We start from the raw sequence: 15,209 nt of genomic DNA, 5'->3' as shown, positions 1-15,209 counted from the left end.
AAGTTATTAGGGGATTTATTACTCTAGTTAATTACTAGAACTATTTACTCTAAAGAACTTATATTAAGTCCTCTAGTATACTTTTATATTACTTAAAATTATATAAAACTTATACTAAGTAGATATATAAAGCTATACTATAAGTCTTTTCTTTTATTCCTTAGTAATATTATTTTAATCTCTTATAAGATTTACTAATTAATTAGTATAAAGATAGAGTAACTAATTAGGTTAATAATACCTCTATAAGTAAATTAATTACTATAGAGGTATTAGATATATACCTTATATCTTTATTATATAATTATATATTTAAATACTATTATAACTATAATAATTAATAATAATTAAGGTACTAGTAATAGGTTTAATGCGTTTTATATACGATGTAGTAAAATACGCGTTATAGTATAAAATTAGCTTTTTTTATGTTTTTACATAAGTGGGGAAAAAAAGGGGGGCGGACGCTGTCAACGCAACGGACTGTATGCATGATGTCCCTGGGGCGAGGCACCACAGTCGTGCTCAATTGGTCAACTCTTCATTATCCCCCGCCCTGAGCTTCGAAGCATCCTTTTAGGCAGGCCAGGCTAGATTCAAAAATTAATCGCACGAAGACAAGCACTAATCAAAGACCATACGTAATTTGCAACCTCACATCAATCACCCAAAGCTTGAGAGTATAATGGCTACTAAGACGTACATTCTTGCACCGAACTTCACCTACAAGCCAGGCGGTCCAATTCAGCTGGGTTCCATCATAGCTGACCCATTTCGACCGGCGAAGGCCCTCTCTAAGCCCACTACACCGCCCGCTTACGAGACGGTTTTTCATCACAATCTCGAAGCCTCCTGTGAAACCGGTCGATCCGTCAAGCTCTCTCTATGGGCTAGCATTTTCGATACAGCGGGTGCTAGAATCAACGCCTCTCGCGCGCGTAATGCTGTAAACTCCCTCTCCGTCGACAGGCTTGAGACCCGCTATCTCACACAGGAGCTCGCGGACGACGACCCGGATATTGTACGTCGCCTGAAGGAGCCTCGTGTTCAAGCTGCTATCAAGAGTGGACTCTTCGGCCGTGCACCAGTGTACCTAATTTCTGGTATCAAGATCGCCCGGGGGCTAACTGTTCGGACCGAGAGAGGTCGAGGAGTTGGCGGTTCCCTCACAGGGACTGCGCCGACTGCGCAAGCCATCGGAATAGACCTCGGGGCGTCAATAGAAGGTGAAGAAGCGCGGAGCATAAGTAGCTCCTTTGAAGCTGGCGATGAGGACATTATTATTGCTTATCAGCTGCATGTCATCAAAGCAAGGGGAAAATCGACGGGGTTGGTGACGGCAGATGTGTTCCAGTCTGATGCCACGTTTCTTCACGACGATGCCAGCGATGAAATGGAAGATGATATCGAGATTAGTACTGGAGGGGTTGAAGAGTTGGCTGAGGCCGCACGAGAAATGGAGATTGAACTCGAAACTGAGAGGATCTTTGGCTTAGATGGCAAGGGACTCACATGTGTGCAGGCTAGAGAGGGGTAGGCCTTGAAGGCAAGCTGAAATCAGAGACAGTGAACGCTTCGGAAATGTTATGACATTCTTCTATAGTAAGTTGCGTGGTCGACAGAGGAATCTCTCTACCTCGACCTCGGCTAAGTAGGAAGGGCTGATTTGCTATGATCTCGTAAAAGCATCCGCAATAGCTGTCCACGTCTTTTTCGCGTCCCCGTCGACCAATATTCCTTCAGGACATATATATCGGCACCGATTTCCCATGTCCCGTGACATTCTTTTCAACACTTGGTACATGCCTCGTTTTGTCCTCATCTTAGACGAGTCAGCTACTGTCAAGCAGTGGTTTGCTACACCAATGTCGGTAATTGTCATGAGCAAGGCCCCAATGCCTGCCGCCACAGCTGTGGCGACGGATGATCCTGATTTAGCAACTTCTCCGTCCACGTTACTAAGCCATGCCGAAGGCACCTGCCTACCTAGTGTGCCGAATACAACAGGAGCGTCCGGATCGACAGGTGGGTTTGTATCTGAGAAGGCCCCTAAAGCATCGGTCTCACGGACGGAGAACACATCATCGAGATTTGCTGGGAACATCTCTCCACCATTGGCCCCCGAGTTTGACGCTGCAGCAAAGAAGATAAGGTTCCCATGGCGATCATAAAGCGCCTTCCTCAATGCGTCGGTGATACTAGGGTCCTCATTCTTAAAACCAAAGGACATGGAAACGATGTCCACCCTAGCATCGTTCGCCGCCCAGTCGATAGCCTGTCGATTCAAGTCAGTGATGCTACTTTCAGCATTTGGCGTTATTACGTGACGCCCACCTTGACAATCGCTTGGGACGCATTTTTCAAACCGCCCCTATCCTTAGCTATTCTCGCCACATAGATCGAAGCGAAAGGGGCTGCCTTCATTGCAGTTGCTATAGTATGGGTGCCATGCCCCTCCTCATCAATCGGGTCTTCCTGGGATTCCACGAAGTCTTTCCAGCCTTTGACCCTTCGACTGCGTCCAGCCAAACTGAAGAAAATGGATCCAGAGTCGTAGCCAGTATCTAGTATAGCAATCCGTGGGGCTTGTGTAAAAGTAGAAGATTCCTTTCTTTGAAAACACTGATTGATTATCTTCATCTTGTGGAGCCATCGGTCGGACTGGTCGACGTCGCTGCTGATGGTAGGCATGGGCGGTGGTGCAGGAACGTCGGGAACTGTGCTGGGACCGTCGACTTCGTCTACAGGGGTCATGACATGGAGATTTTCTGAGAAACCGAGGTCACCCAAAAGCTTCTCCAAGGGCCGCACAATCACGTTGTGAATGACGGATTTTCGTGTGAAGACATCTTCTTCGATGGACTCGCTGTTCTGTTCCCACGAGGAATTGTTGAGGCATCTGACAATGGCTTTCCGGTAATGCGGGTAATCGAATTCATTCTGACTTTTGTTCGCATCCGTGACTTGTTTGGCAAGATGCCATCTTTCGTTCAGGTCCGCTACTAAGGAGCCGCTGTTCTTGATGGGCAAACTTTGGCCGCGTCCAATCTCTAGCAAGATTATGCAAAGTGAGAGTAGCCGGGGGTAGGGGAAAATGACACTAGGAGCATTACAATACTCAAAGAAATCGCCATTTAGTTCTTTGAACTCGACGGCCAAGTAGGGCTTTGAGGCGTAGAGTGCTCCCCTAGAGTAAGTTTCTTCTTCAGATGGCAACTCACGAAGGAAATGTACCGAGTCGCTTGTCCAAGGTGAATCCATCCATGGGGAATCATAGTACTGCCAAAAAGACCGTGCAACAATGTATGCCAGTATTAACTTCATGCGATTAGACAGCCGTCCGATTCTGAGAAGGTGTCTCAAAGAAAGGCTCTCGCCCGAGTCGACTTTCTGGACAAGAGGAAATCCACGGTAAAGCCGATGAAGCTCTGAATCTTGGATATGGCAGCAAATTCGAGAGCCCAGTCTCGCTTTCACAAGATTACAGAACTCGTCTGGCTTGACCACCGCCATCGTTTTATCAGCTTTGATCTTTTTATCGGATTTTCTGGGACTGCTAAAGGCGCTTTGGCAGGAATCCTTGGTGTCGAACTTGACTGCTTTAGCCGCCTTTTTCCGTAGCGGCACACGCAACTGCAGGTCTTGCCAGTGATGACATGTTGTTGGCGACTCGGAAAACAGCATGTCAAACGCAACGGACTCGTCGACTTTAGAGATACCATCTAGTAGCCTGAGCCTAGCGTGATGCCTTGCATGGGAATATGCGTGACCAGGAATACAGGTGCAGAGTGAATGCGACTTCAGTATAGTGTAGAGCTCGGTATTCACATGCACCGGGTACTCGTCGGTAGTTACCGTTGATTCTGCCTTGTCCGTGGCACCTCTAATGTCATCTTCGTCCAGGGCTTCTTTTGAGAACCGGGCAAGCTTGTGGAAGTACTGGTCTATGACGTTTTGCGAAGAGTTGGCGTAGCACAAAATGCCTCTCTGCACACGAATTTCGACCTTCTGATCTCGGTTGTTGACCAAGGCGTGTATCATAGCCATATTCTGGCTGGACTTTGGCCACTGCGCTGATCGTTAATTTGCAATCTCAAACGCAAGCGATTAGAAAGCTCGCTAGTCAGATGGATGTACCGCGCAGATGCGCTCCAAGTCGCTCAAGAGTTTCGGAACACGACGCTGAAGCTTTGAGCTGTCTATTGATCCCAGCGCTTGACGAGCAATATACAGCTCGGTGGCAAGTCGGCCGGCTACGCTTGATCTCCTTTGCAAAGCGAGATTGAGGGCAGTGCTCGAGACGCGCGACAGGGCAGCCTTGGCGAAGTCATGGCAATCGACAGTCTCGGCGCGCTCGCCGATGCCGATTACGATGGCAAACTCCATAGCGATTGTTCCGCCCTGCGCTTTTCCGAACGCAAAACGATAGCGATGTGGGAGAGTCCAGCCTGATGATGTGAGTAAAATGAATATGGCTGCAGGACCCATTGGCTGCGCCACGGACCCAATAGTCATCCGGGGCGGGGTTGGCTGGCCTGACGATTGGTGCCGTATGATACTTACCTAATCAGTTCGCCATTTGGCATTCAATCAGATATGCGGGCCTTCGACAGTACGCAAACGTCGTCACGCGGGAAAGATTTGTGTCCATGATTGTTCTCATCCTGCTGTGGTCATCGACCTTGGACGAAGGGTGGCCACCTCTGAACACCAGCAGCCAGCATGATCCTAGCTTAGCATGGCCTGATGCGCTGGTATGGAACTAAGCTGACGATAGTGTTGTGATGAGGTACTGAAGTGCTGTTATAGCCACTCAGCCACTTGTGGCTTTATGGCTTCGTGTGGCATAGGCGTATTTAATACGCCTTCGCCTTATATCCCTGTTTCTAAGAGATTAACCTATTTTCACCTATTTCTACGACCTCTACTATATAATAGTTATAAGCTTAGCTCTTAATATGATACTTTATAACCCCTAATATGCTATAAAGTAAGCTATAGCCTAATATAGTTTATTATTTATCTTATAATATCTTTTTTAATAGCTTAATAGTAGCTAATTAGTATACTCCTCGTGAAGTAATATAACTAGCCTATGTAGTTTATATAACTACGCTTTTATATACTTTAGAATAGTATATAGGAATATATCGACCTTTATAGTGAGGAGGTATCTAATTTAATATAGTAAGTATTATACCCTCTTATACTTAATAAACTATATATAAAGTAATAGGAAGAGGTTTAATATAAATATATCTAACTTTATATTAATTAAGCTACTTATTACTATACTTACTAGTTAAACCTTACTAATATTAAGCTACTATTATTACTTATATTTATAGTTAAAGATATTTAAGAAGAGTATATAGGATATATTATAGACTATAGGATATAGGTTATAGAGTAAAAGGAGCTTACTATAAGTTACTGCTTTATTTAGAACTAGGTTTATACTACAGTTAACTATGAGATATTATTAATAATATAGAGCGACTTCGTCCTTATTAGGAATACCTTAATTTAAGCTTTTATTTATGCGCTTAAGAACTACTTTATATTAATAGTCCTCTCTATAGTTATTATTATATAAGATAATTATCTTACTTTACTATAGAGAGCTATAGTAATAATAAATCTAGAGGTATAGTATTAGGAGTAGTATTATATATATTAATATATATAAGTATATAAGATCTTTAAGATCTAAGGGGTTCTTACTTTATATACTTTTTTAGAAGTAGTTAGTAAATACTTTATGCTATTTTAAGCTAAATAAAGCCTTATTAAACTTATTATAGTAGAAGAGACTAATAAGCTTATATATAGTATTATTAAGTATAGAGTAATCTTTACTACCTTTATTAACTAGTATATAAGCTGAGAAAGCTAATATAGTATTTATATTATACTTAGAGGCTACTTAAAGCTTCCCCTCTTTATAACTTTAGAAAACTTTATATAAAATAACCTTATTTTAAGTAGAAGTTATAGAGATAGTAATTTCTAAAAGTACTTATATAGTAGAGAGTACTAATAGTTAGCTATAAAGTATAGCTACTTAGAGATAGTATTATAAGGTAAATAAGCTAAATATAAGGCTTACTTTATAGCTAGTAAAAAAGAGATTATTTTAGAAGTACTCTTAAGACTAGAGTAGAGCTATCTCTAAGATTACTTCTAAAGTAAAAGATAGATTATAGAGGTATTATATCTATTATAAGTATTATTATAGCTACTTTTAGATATAGTTATATAAAGTAATATTAATCTATAGAGACTACCCTTAGTAGAGACTATAGTAGAGTAATATTTTAGATCTTATTACTTAAGTAATATTAATCTATAGAAACTACCCTTAGTAGAGATTATAGTAGAGTAATACTAGCTTATTAGAGGATAGAGGTAATAATAAGGCTAATTTATAGAGACTACTCTTAGTAGAGATTATAGTAGAGTAATATTAATATACTATCTATTAGAGAGTGAGGTGAATAAGCTTCTTTTTATTTATATATAGTTTCGTTTTATAGCTTTATATTATAGATATAAAGCTAGGGGGGTGTGTTATAGCTATTTGGCTACTTATAGCTTTATAGCTTTGTGTAGTATAGGTGTATTTAATACGCCTTCGCCTTGTATCCCTGTTTCTAAGAGATTAACCCGTTTTCACCTATTTCTACGACCCCTACTATGCGACAAGTGCATAATGTGCGCCTTATAAAAGCGAAGACTACGTTGTAATTTCTGGCTATTGCCACTGCTTGACCACGTTCGTTGTGAAGATGACAAGCGAGCCAACTGTAAATCAAGATTCTTATATCGAAATGCTTACGGAGTACCGCATTATTCTCCAGGTCGAATGATATTTCGGCATTATGAAGGGGTTATCTAGATGCTGACGTTCGAATTACAAAAGCTGTGCGTGGAAGGTATTCGAAAATTCACTTGATTTCGGCTCGGGCCTCTAAAAGACGGGAGTAGTCATTCAACATCCGTTGGATGCCCTGAACAATTAGGCTAGCGGGAAAACCCACGAGATATCTGAAGCTCTATCAAACTATTCCCGATTTCTTGTACTGTCCCCCTTGATGTCCAGGTTTGCAATGAAATGATATCTTCGACATGAGAGTTGAAGACGGAGGCGCAGTTGAACCACCTGAATAACAACCGTTTGCTGTGTATAGATTTATATCTGCCTGTTCATTGTTATAGAGAAGATACGTCGTTTCGAACGGTTCTGCAGCAAGTAACATATCAAGATGTCTGCTCTTTGACGACTTGAGCTAATGTTAGAAATCGACTGAACATTGAACACATGGAACGCTCTGGAACTTGGTAGAAATCTAGCTAGCGTTCATAGGTGCGTCAAAATTATACATACGTTGCAAGCCCTCCTGCTATCCATCATCTACTTGTCTCTAGTAAAAATGAAGTCGTTTCAGGGACTCATACCTTAGTGTTCATGTTTACCTTCGTCACAGGATTGCCTCGCGAGTTCCAAGCTCGTGGAATTGGACTATAATGACGAGTAATAGCCTCGCAGGGAACTGTTGCGTAGTTCGGTATCAAAACAATTTCTAGCAAATGACCCATCCTATGTCAGCTTAGGACCTTCTTCCCACAATAAGCTGCTTTATATCTGCAAGTTGGTGTTTAACGCAGTACTCCATGGAACTGGCTCCGATACAAATATCAGCCCCGCGGTCAAGCAAGATACGTGCCACTTCGCCATGTTAAACTAAAACGGCTTTATATGTTGCAGTTTCTCTAGACCTATCTGCGCCGTTGTCGAGGAGAATCTGGACAATGTCAGGTTCGTTTCCGGATTGATTTTGCAATCGGAAGAAATGACTAGATCATGTCAATGTCTGCTACGCCGCTGCTACGCACGTTGTTCTATGCAGGAGATCGTTGTGTAAATATTTGCCGGTTGCGCCAGCGTTGAGCTTTGCACAATAAGACCCTTTTCCAGAATAGGAGTTACGGTGGTGCATACACGTATCCCGATGGCTGCGTACACCGTTGCTGCTCGTAAGTCAGACTATGCAGTGACTTTTTACAGTAAAAGAATGTGAAAGCGTAGTCTTGAAGCCTTTCTGGAAACTGAGAGGAATATTGAGGACCACCTGGAATGTCCCGGCGATCCATATCCAATGTCATCTTAGCAACACCAAATGTCACGACTTTTGATTTGTAGAGTAGCAGCCTAGCCTCGTTTATACCTGGGGGCGTGATAAATAACATGTGTTCATGATGTGCCATTGATACCATTGATGCCATTGATGTTGTGGACAATATCTGCAGCAGGCTCATCAAAAAAGTCCTCAGAGTCATAGTCGGGAGCCGCCTCAAAATGGCATTCCAGGTTGCATCTGCTGAGAATCACCACTTGCTTCTTGGCCAACACTTCTGATATTGGGTTTCCGCCCTGATCCTGCGACCAGTGAATGGTCTCGATGGTATTATTGTCGTTACCGTTGCCGTTGTTGTCCGCTTTGATGGTGATTGAGTAGAGCTCATGCCCCATGCCGACTCGAATGATGTGAATGGTGACTGTATCGTTCTCTTCATCATATGTAGCCTTGTAGCGCCACTTGTCGTCCTGATCCAGAGGCTCGAGACCAGTCTTGAGTTTTTCGAAATCGGCGTGACTGATGGTCAGGCCCCAGGAAGCGGAGGCGGGCACAGGCATCGGTGGTGGTTGCCACATTGTAATTCAATCTCTTGCTGGACACGTTTATTGAGATGCTCAAGACAGAAAGTTTTCAGTCAGTACCTACATCTGGGTATTTTGAATAGGCTCTGCGTGGAATACGACTGAGAGCGGCACGATAACAGGACGAGCTGTGTGCGAGCGTTTGCTCGTATCATGTGTTTTCATACTGACGGTGGGCCTCGCAATATTTTATGATGGCGTGTAATGAGGCGGATGCGCCTGGTGCCTGGCTCGAGGACGCCTAAGGACAAAAGACCCTGCGGTATGCCTTGAGGCTGTCCGCCTGTGGTACGCCTTGAGACGAACCAACAACCAGTCAACCACGCCGGTCGCAACGAATTATATCAGAGACTTCCACTGGCTGTATTGCACCGCCATCCATGAGTGGATACGGCCAAGACAATGGAAAGTGGACGCCTGCCGGGCAATTTGGACGATGTTGACCAAGCCACACAAATCGACAATTGCGCCGACAAATCATCCAAAATGAAAGGCAGATGGGGTCGGGCCCAGGTGTACAGATGTGCGCTCCATCATCATGGCGACAGTTTTTAAGAGATCACTTAGGGAGAATCCATAGCATAGGACCTTTCTCTCGAGGGGTTCATCAACTTGATAAGTTGAAACTAGCGGAGAACACACCGCGATTGGCACTTTTCGGCACAGAGATCGCAGCCATTTGACAGCTTGCAAGTGCCATAATAGCTCGGAAGATGGTCGCATCCTCCTCCTTCACACTTTTCATTATTCACCTATCGGCGGGAAGCGTTGCCACCCCATGCTGAGAAGACACCCGCTGTCACTCCAACGCCAACCAAGGCCTCCTTGTTAGGCCCAGCCAAACGAGAAAGGGAAGCACGGAAACGATAGCTGCCGGCTTGTTTTGAAGTCCCTGAGGTGGCGGGAGCTCAGTCGCCTTAGAGGGCGGCAAGAACCACGGAGATTTCAAGTATGTCTACAAAATTGATCATGACGAGGTTGAGAACAACGTCATGGCTATACAGAAGAGGTATAACAATGTCCACTCTAGAGAGAGTTGAACGTCAGATTTACGTTATCTGCAGTGTATCAGGCATCAATTGACTCACGAGAATGGCATCCGCAGCGTCGAGATTGAAACTCTGGCAAAAGGGATGCAGATGAGCCTACATGCGAATTATGCGAATGATACGAACGATGGAACATAGAGAACGCAGGCTAGCCAGCTCAAAAGATGACGTATTTGTTGTCCACGTCTGAGCCGAAACAGGCGCAGGCTGGTAGTTGATGGTCATGGCAGGGCCGTTTATGTCGGCCATGCGTACTGCGATCTAGGAAGGTCGCACTATGTTAACCTGACCTTCCTTTCTGGGTCGATGCACTTGCTCCCCATCATTATTCGTGACACTAACACAAACTAGAGTGACCGGAAAGAGCCCAGATGTGTTGTTCATTCCATCTTTAGGACCTCGATCATTGTCGCACATGCGGACAATGGGCCACGAAGACTGGTAACCTTGGATATGACATTGCTTGCTTCTGAGGCAAGCGTCCTGCACCGCCAATATCCTCATTGCAGCTCTCGGAGGAAAGAAGCACGCCTGGATGTTGACCAGCTGCAGCATGTTTGACAACTCGTAAGCTAGAGTCCCAACACCGAGGCTCATGCCAGCAATACCGTAAGCATCCTTGGATAATCCCGCGCTGCCCCCAAACATAATAACGACATCAAGATACCCCACGTCGCGCACACCGCTCCCGATAAGATGGTTACAGAACGGCATCCTGCAGCCCAACCACCCGGGATCGTACCCCTCATGGATCACCCCTCCGAGCCAATGTTCTGCCCAGACAGCTTCAAAGGCGGAACGGCCCGCGCGAAAGGCCCGGCGGAGGCCACAGATGAAGCGGGGTCTGGGGTCCTTGCGTCCGATCGGATCTGGATCGGGGTCACGATCTCGGAGGTGAGGTAGCCCCAGATGGCGCCATTATGGGGTCCTTGGCGCGATGAACGCCTGGTCACGCAATGACAGACTTCTTCAAGAGCTCATATCCTCGACGCCCGCTTCGGTAACTGGACGTGGACTCTCGGTGGTCTCATGAGGTATTGAGCGATATCGAATCGTCTGCGACACTTCGCAGTACGTCGAGAGGTGTGGTAGAACTTGAAAAGAAACCACCGAAGGGGACACTATCCTGCTCGGCCCGAGTTGTCAACCAGCACTTGTCGGAAGACTGCACTTAGTCCAATCACCACCGAAATATTGTGTGGTGTATGTCGGAATCGCCAGCAACATGCGCGCAGGACCAGGAGCCGCTTCGTCGGTTGAAACTCGCCGATGTCGTTCGACCAAGTAACTTCATGGGGGGTTTTGCACCACATCAACGTCGTGTCTGAATCGAGTGAAGAGGTGGGGGAACCACGGAAGCCTTGGATCTGTTCCAGTATCTGATGCGATGAAGACATGGGGTCTAAACGCCAGCTCGCAGGCTGATAGTGTTCAGTCACGACTGTCATGCACCAAGCCAGAATACTCTGGGAAGCTTCGATCGATGACATTCAAGTCCCGTTGGTCACTTTCTGCTATTTTGGAAGAAATTAGCTTATGGTACAACATCTCGCAAAATGGATTGGATAGGGGAGTCATTGATGCACGAGTGTTGAGTTTCACTTCATTCCCAAACACACAGCAGCACAACCAAATACAGTCTTATGCCTTCAAGCAATCCAAAGCCTCAATTATTTCAATCGACAAGAATCACTCGAATGATTTAAAGTTTAAAAGACAAGTCGACCGGTTCTTTCGAGCAGGTCAGTTGCTGATGATCACCCCGAAAGGAGACTGAGGACCTTGATGGTTGCATTGATGACAGCCCAAGGAATGGAGGTTTCAAGAACCCGGATGGCCAACCTTGATGGCCACCCTCCTCACACAAAATCATCCGCCATCTCCCTCGCCAACCACCGGTCGCGATGCTGCAAAACTTGCGCAAGATAGCCAGCGCACCTATCTCAACCATGATTTGGTCAGGCGGCAGGGCTTGGACGGTTCATCAGCGACGGGCCGCGGATGTTGAAGGGCCGTTGGGTTGATGAGACAATTTTCCATCGGCCAGCGCAGCTCGCATCCGTTGCATCCCCGCCGCTTGAGGAATGCCGCTTCTCCTTTCCACCGCCATTTGAGGCCCCTGGGAGCAGAGATGGGTTGAGCACATAAAAGGGACCGCTCGTCCTGGTGTTTCCGTCCGGCAGACTTGTTCTGTCGGCTCTCCTACTGACAACTAGTAAGCCCTATGGTTTCGACATTTCCCGACACAGCGACCGATGCAGCCCGATGAACACGACGACACACTCAACTTGAGAAGACTGAGAGAAGAGGGAAACAGGAATACGAAGAGGAAGTGGGAGACGCCTGAACCCCCTACGCCCTACGACTCTGCTCCTTGTCTCTTCTCATGGCCGATGTTTGCCTTGATCCTCGGGAATCGGCTCTCGCGCTGCGGCAAAAGACTCACGTCCCCCCACGGTAATGAGCCACAACGGCACAAATCTCTCATTTGTCTCCTCTTCTCACATCCTCCTGTTCTCCCCCTTGTCGGTCCTCTCACCTTGGACACCGGACGTATCAGCTGATCGGGCAAACTGCTCCTTCGTGAGCGGTCCCCGTCGCCGGCGGCCAGTCTGTATGATTGGGCAACCCACGCTGTTTAGCTAACAGCTTTCTCTCATTTTGGTTCACTGAATCTGCGATATGAGGTTTTTACCGGGATTCTTCCTTCGGGCAAGGTTCTTTTGCTGTCGCCCCCATGGCGCTGAGTCGACGGCGCTCACGCACGGCTGAAGTTTTAGTCGGAGAGGCTATAGTCTGACTGGTGAGACCTCCCTGTGAGTTGTCGTCGACGATCAAGACGACAGCTGAGGCTTTTGCCTTCGACCATGACGATTGTTCTTGATGACTAGGTCGTCTGGCTTCAAGTTGTCTCTTTTGGCTTTCTTCAGCTCTTCAGCTATTATCTCTCACTTCCTGTGGTTTCTATCTTTTTCCGCCGCCGGGTCTGCCTAAGTAGAACGGACCCTCATTCGGCCTAATTGCTAGTCCCTTGTCTGGCCAATACGGGGTGGCCGGGCGCATCACCTGAAGAGTCGGGTGTGGGATGGTACAAACTCTGTTTCGCGCGGGTGCCGCTGCCAAGCGCCATCACAAGCAGATTTCCCTCTCTGTCGTCCTACATACTGTCATGCAGACACCAATTCACACGGCACCGCCAACCAGACCATGACAGCAAAGGCCGCGCCGTCGCCTTCACAAGTCTACTGGTCGGCTATCCCAAGCGTGCAGTTTCCGATACCATTCTTCACACACATGTTCTTCACAACATGGTACCCGAAATGCAGACCATCGAAAAAAACCACCCGATAATCTGCACATTCCAGACCGGCTCTACCCACCCATTCCCACGTTCCCTTCCCTCAACCACCCCAAATCTCTCCATCCATAGACCGAACGTCTGACCGATGAAGGGCGGGGCTATCCTCATCGGGCCCTTCTCGTCCACTCAGTCCGCGACGATCCCACGCCAGCCCGCCTCCAACATCTCATTCACACGACCACGGCACCCCATGCACGCCCATCCTGCCGCCCTGCCGTGGCTCGCCATGAACCTCGCGCGTGGATGCCCAGTCGTCCTCACATGGCCCAATCACAACCGCCCGACGCCCCCCGTCGCCGGGTCCACCCAGCCCCGAACGTGGAACCCACGGGCTACCACACCTGGACGAAGGCTGCACCCGTAGGTTCGGGCCCAAACCCCGCTTCTGCTACTGCAGAGCAAACGTCTGGTCCCCCAACGTCCGGCCTATCTTGGAGTAGATGAGCTATTATGGATCAAGCCATGGGAGTGCCAGCCTGATGCGGTATCACACAACCGCCATGTCAGCATCGCTGCACTGCTGGCTGGCTGGTTACTCCAAACGGCGCCGCGGCATTCGCGGTATCTCCTCCGACAATCCTTGGGATGCCCGCCCCTCCCTCCTCCGGCCACGCCCGTTTGACCCTTCCACGTAATGGCGAATGATACCGCGCCTCCTCACGAGATAGCCATCTGATGCTTGATGCTCTAGCTGACTGTACGTGGGGGACATAGCTTGAAGATGGGTATATAAACCCCAGGACTTCTCGGCTCGAGATATTGTTTCTTTCTCTTCATCGACTCAACAAGCTCTCAGATCTCACTTCCAAACAACTAAACTACCAACTTTCAAGCTTTTCGCTTAAACCCAACCAACTTTTACAATGGCTCCCTGGTAAGTGGCATTCGACCTCCCGAAAAGACGAGAATTCAAGAAATGCGCTCTTGCTCAGACAAGATACAAATTCCGAAAGATTCGAGTTTTCGGAGGTTTCTTCACCAAGCTGCCAAATAGCTAACCAGATTCATACAGCTCTTGCAAGTCTTGCGGCACCAGCTGCGCCGGCTCCTGCACCTCTTGCTCTTGCGGCTCTTGCTCCGTAAGCCTCTCTCACATCAACCTCACTCCCGATCACAAACTAACACGACCGCAGCACTAAATTCAGCATGACGCCTCCGCGAAGCCGCATCTGATACCCTCATGAAGAGGCTCGCTCGACCTCATCAACATCCATCGAGCTGCGTGCCCCCCGCCGAAACGGACCGAAGTCGTTATCTCATGGGAATGAGGGACTGAAGGATACTGGTTTACGCGGGACCCAATGCTGGATCTACAGTTTTGACCGACCTCTACCGCAGAAGAGCTCACTTGTGTGGAGACCGGCCATGCAATGCAGCTCGGGCAAGACACCGGTAGTTGTTTGGTTTCCACTGTCTTGAAGGGATGAATACGTTTTTTTTTTTTCTCTCGTATGATAGTTTGGTATTTTTTGGATTTGAATACGAGTGTTTTTGATTCCCGGGCATTGAATCTTCCCCCGCAGGAGTGATGATCTATTGTGACGCGAGTAAGTGATAATGAGTGATTTATGGTGACGTTTCTCGATTATGCGTTTGCTTGTCATGTTGACTTTTTCAATGTGGAGATGGGGTGTTGTCGCTGATGTGGACAGTCTCCATTCTTGCCCGGGATCCATCGGTTGTCTCCAATAGCCAAGTTTGGAGGTGGAACGTGTCAAGACCGGTGTGTTTTGGGATAGCTCGGGTGGGAGGGTGAGCTCTCCAACCGAAAATTGGGGGTAATTAGCTTGCTCTCTGAGCTGTCGAGCTCTGGTGGTCGGAAATGCTATTACCTCTGCTTACACACCCGATGCAGCTGCCGCCGCCGCCTCCTCCTTCTCCAACCCCCCCACTCGAGGTAGGTATTGTCTGGGATTGGGGGTTAAGACGGTGCATGCAGAATGTGGTGACGGACATGTCTGGTGTGGAGCTGCTTGCTTTTCCATTTCCATTGTTCTGCAGAGACTTGGCGCAGATGCCTGGATGAACAAGTCTGAAGGCAGGCACAACGTGATTGGGGGATGGGATCGGATGAGGT

At 47.1% G+C, this 15,209-nt stretch overlaps 3 protein-coding genes across 3 annotated transcripts; 1 reads left to right on the top strand and 2 right to left on the bottom strand.

Annotated features, from left to right (window-relative positions):
- Positions 1 to 685: 685 nt before the first annotated feature.
- GCG54_00000472 (uncharacterized protein) lies at positions 686 to 1,537 on the top strand (the record flags this gene model as incomplete). The annotated part of the gene is made up of 1 exon (XM_045400609.1): positions 686 to 1,537. The coding sequence occupies one exon, from the start codon at positions 686 to 688 to the stop codon at positions 1,535 to 1,537; it is 852 nt and encodes a 283-aa protein (XP_045269584.1).
- A 132-nt stretch (positions 1,538 to 1,669) lies between these two features.
- On the bottom strand, positions 1,670 to 4,386 carry GCG54_00000471 (uncharacterized protein; the record flags this gene model as incomplete). The annotated part of the gene is made up of 3 exons (XM_045400608.1): positions 1,670 to 2,275; positions 2,335 to 4,068; positions 4,138 to 4,386. 3 exons carry the CDS (start codon positions 4,384 to 4,386, stop codon positions 1,670 to 1,672), a joined length of 2,589 nt encoding a protein of 862 aa, XP_045269583.1.
- A 3,868-nt stretch (positions 4,387 to 8,254) lies between these two features.
- Positions 8,255 to 8,716, bottom strand: GCG54_00000470 (uncharacterized protein; the record flags this gene model as incomplete). The annotated part of the gene is made up of 1 exon (XM_045400607.1): positions 8,255 to 8,716. One exon carries the CDS (start codon positions 8,714 to 8,716, stop codon positions 8,255 to 8,257), a length of 462 nt encoding a protein of 153 aa, XP_045269582.1.
- Between the last annotated feature and the right edge of the window lie 6,493 nt (positions 8,717 to 15,209).

Source organism: Colletotrichum gloeosporioides (assembly GCF_011800055.1).
Source record: "Colletotrichum gloeosporioides strain Lc1 chromosome Unknown consensus_12, whole genome shotgun sequence".
Lineage (NCBI taxonomy): Eukaryota > Fungi > Ascomycota > Sordariomycetes > Glomerellales > Glomerellaceae > Colletotrichum > Colletotrichum gloeosporioides.
The sequence above is the reverse complement of the archived record's forward strand: the minus strand, read 5'-3'. Positions and strand labels throughout refer to the sequence as shown.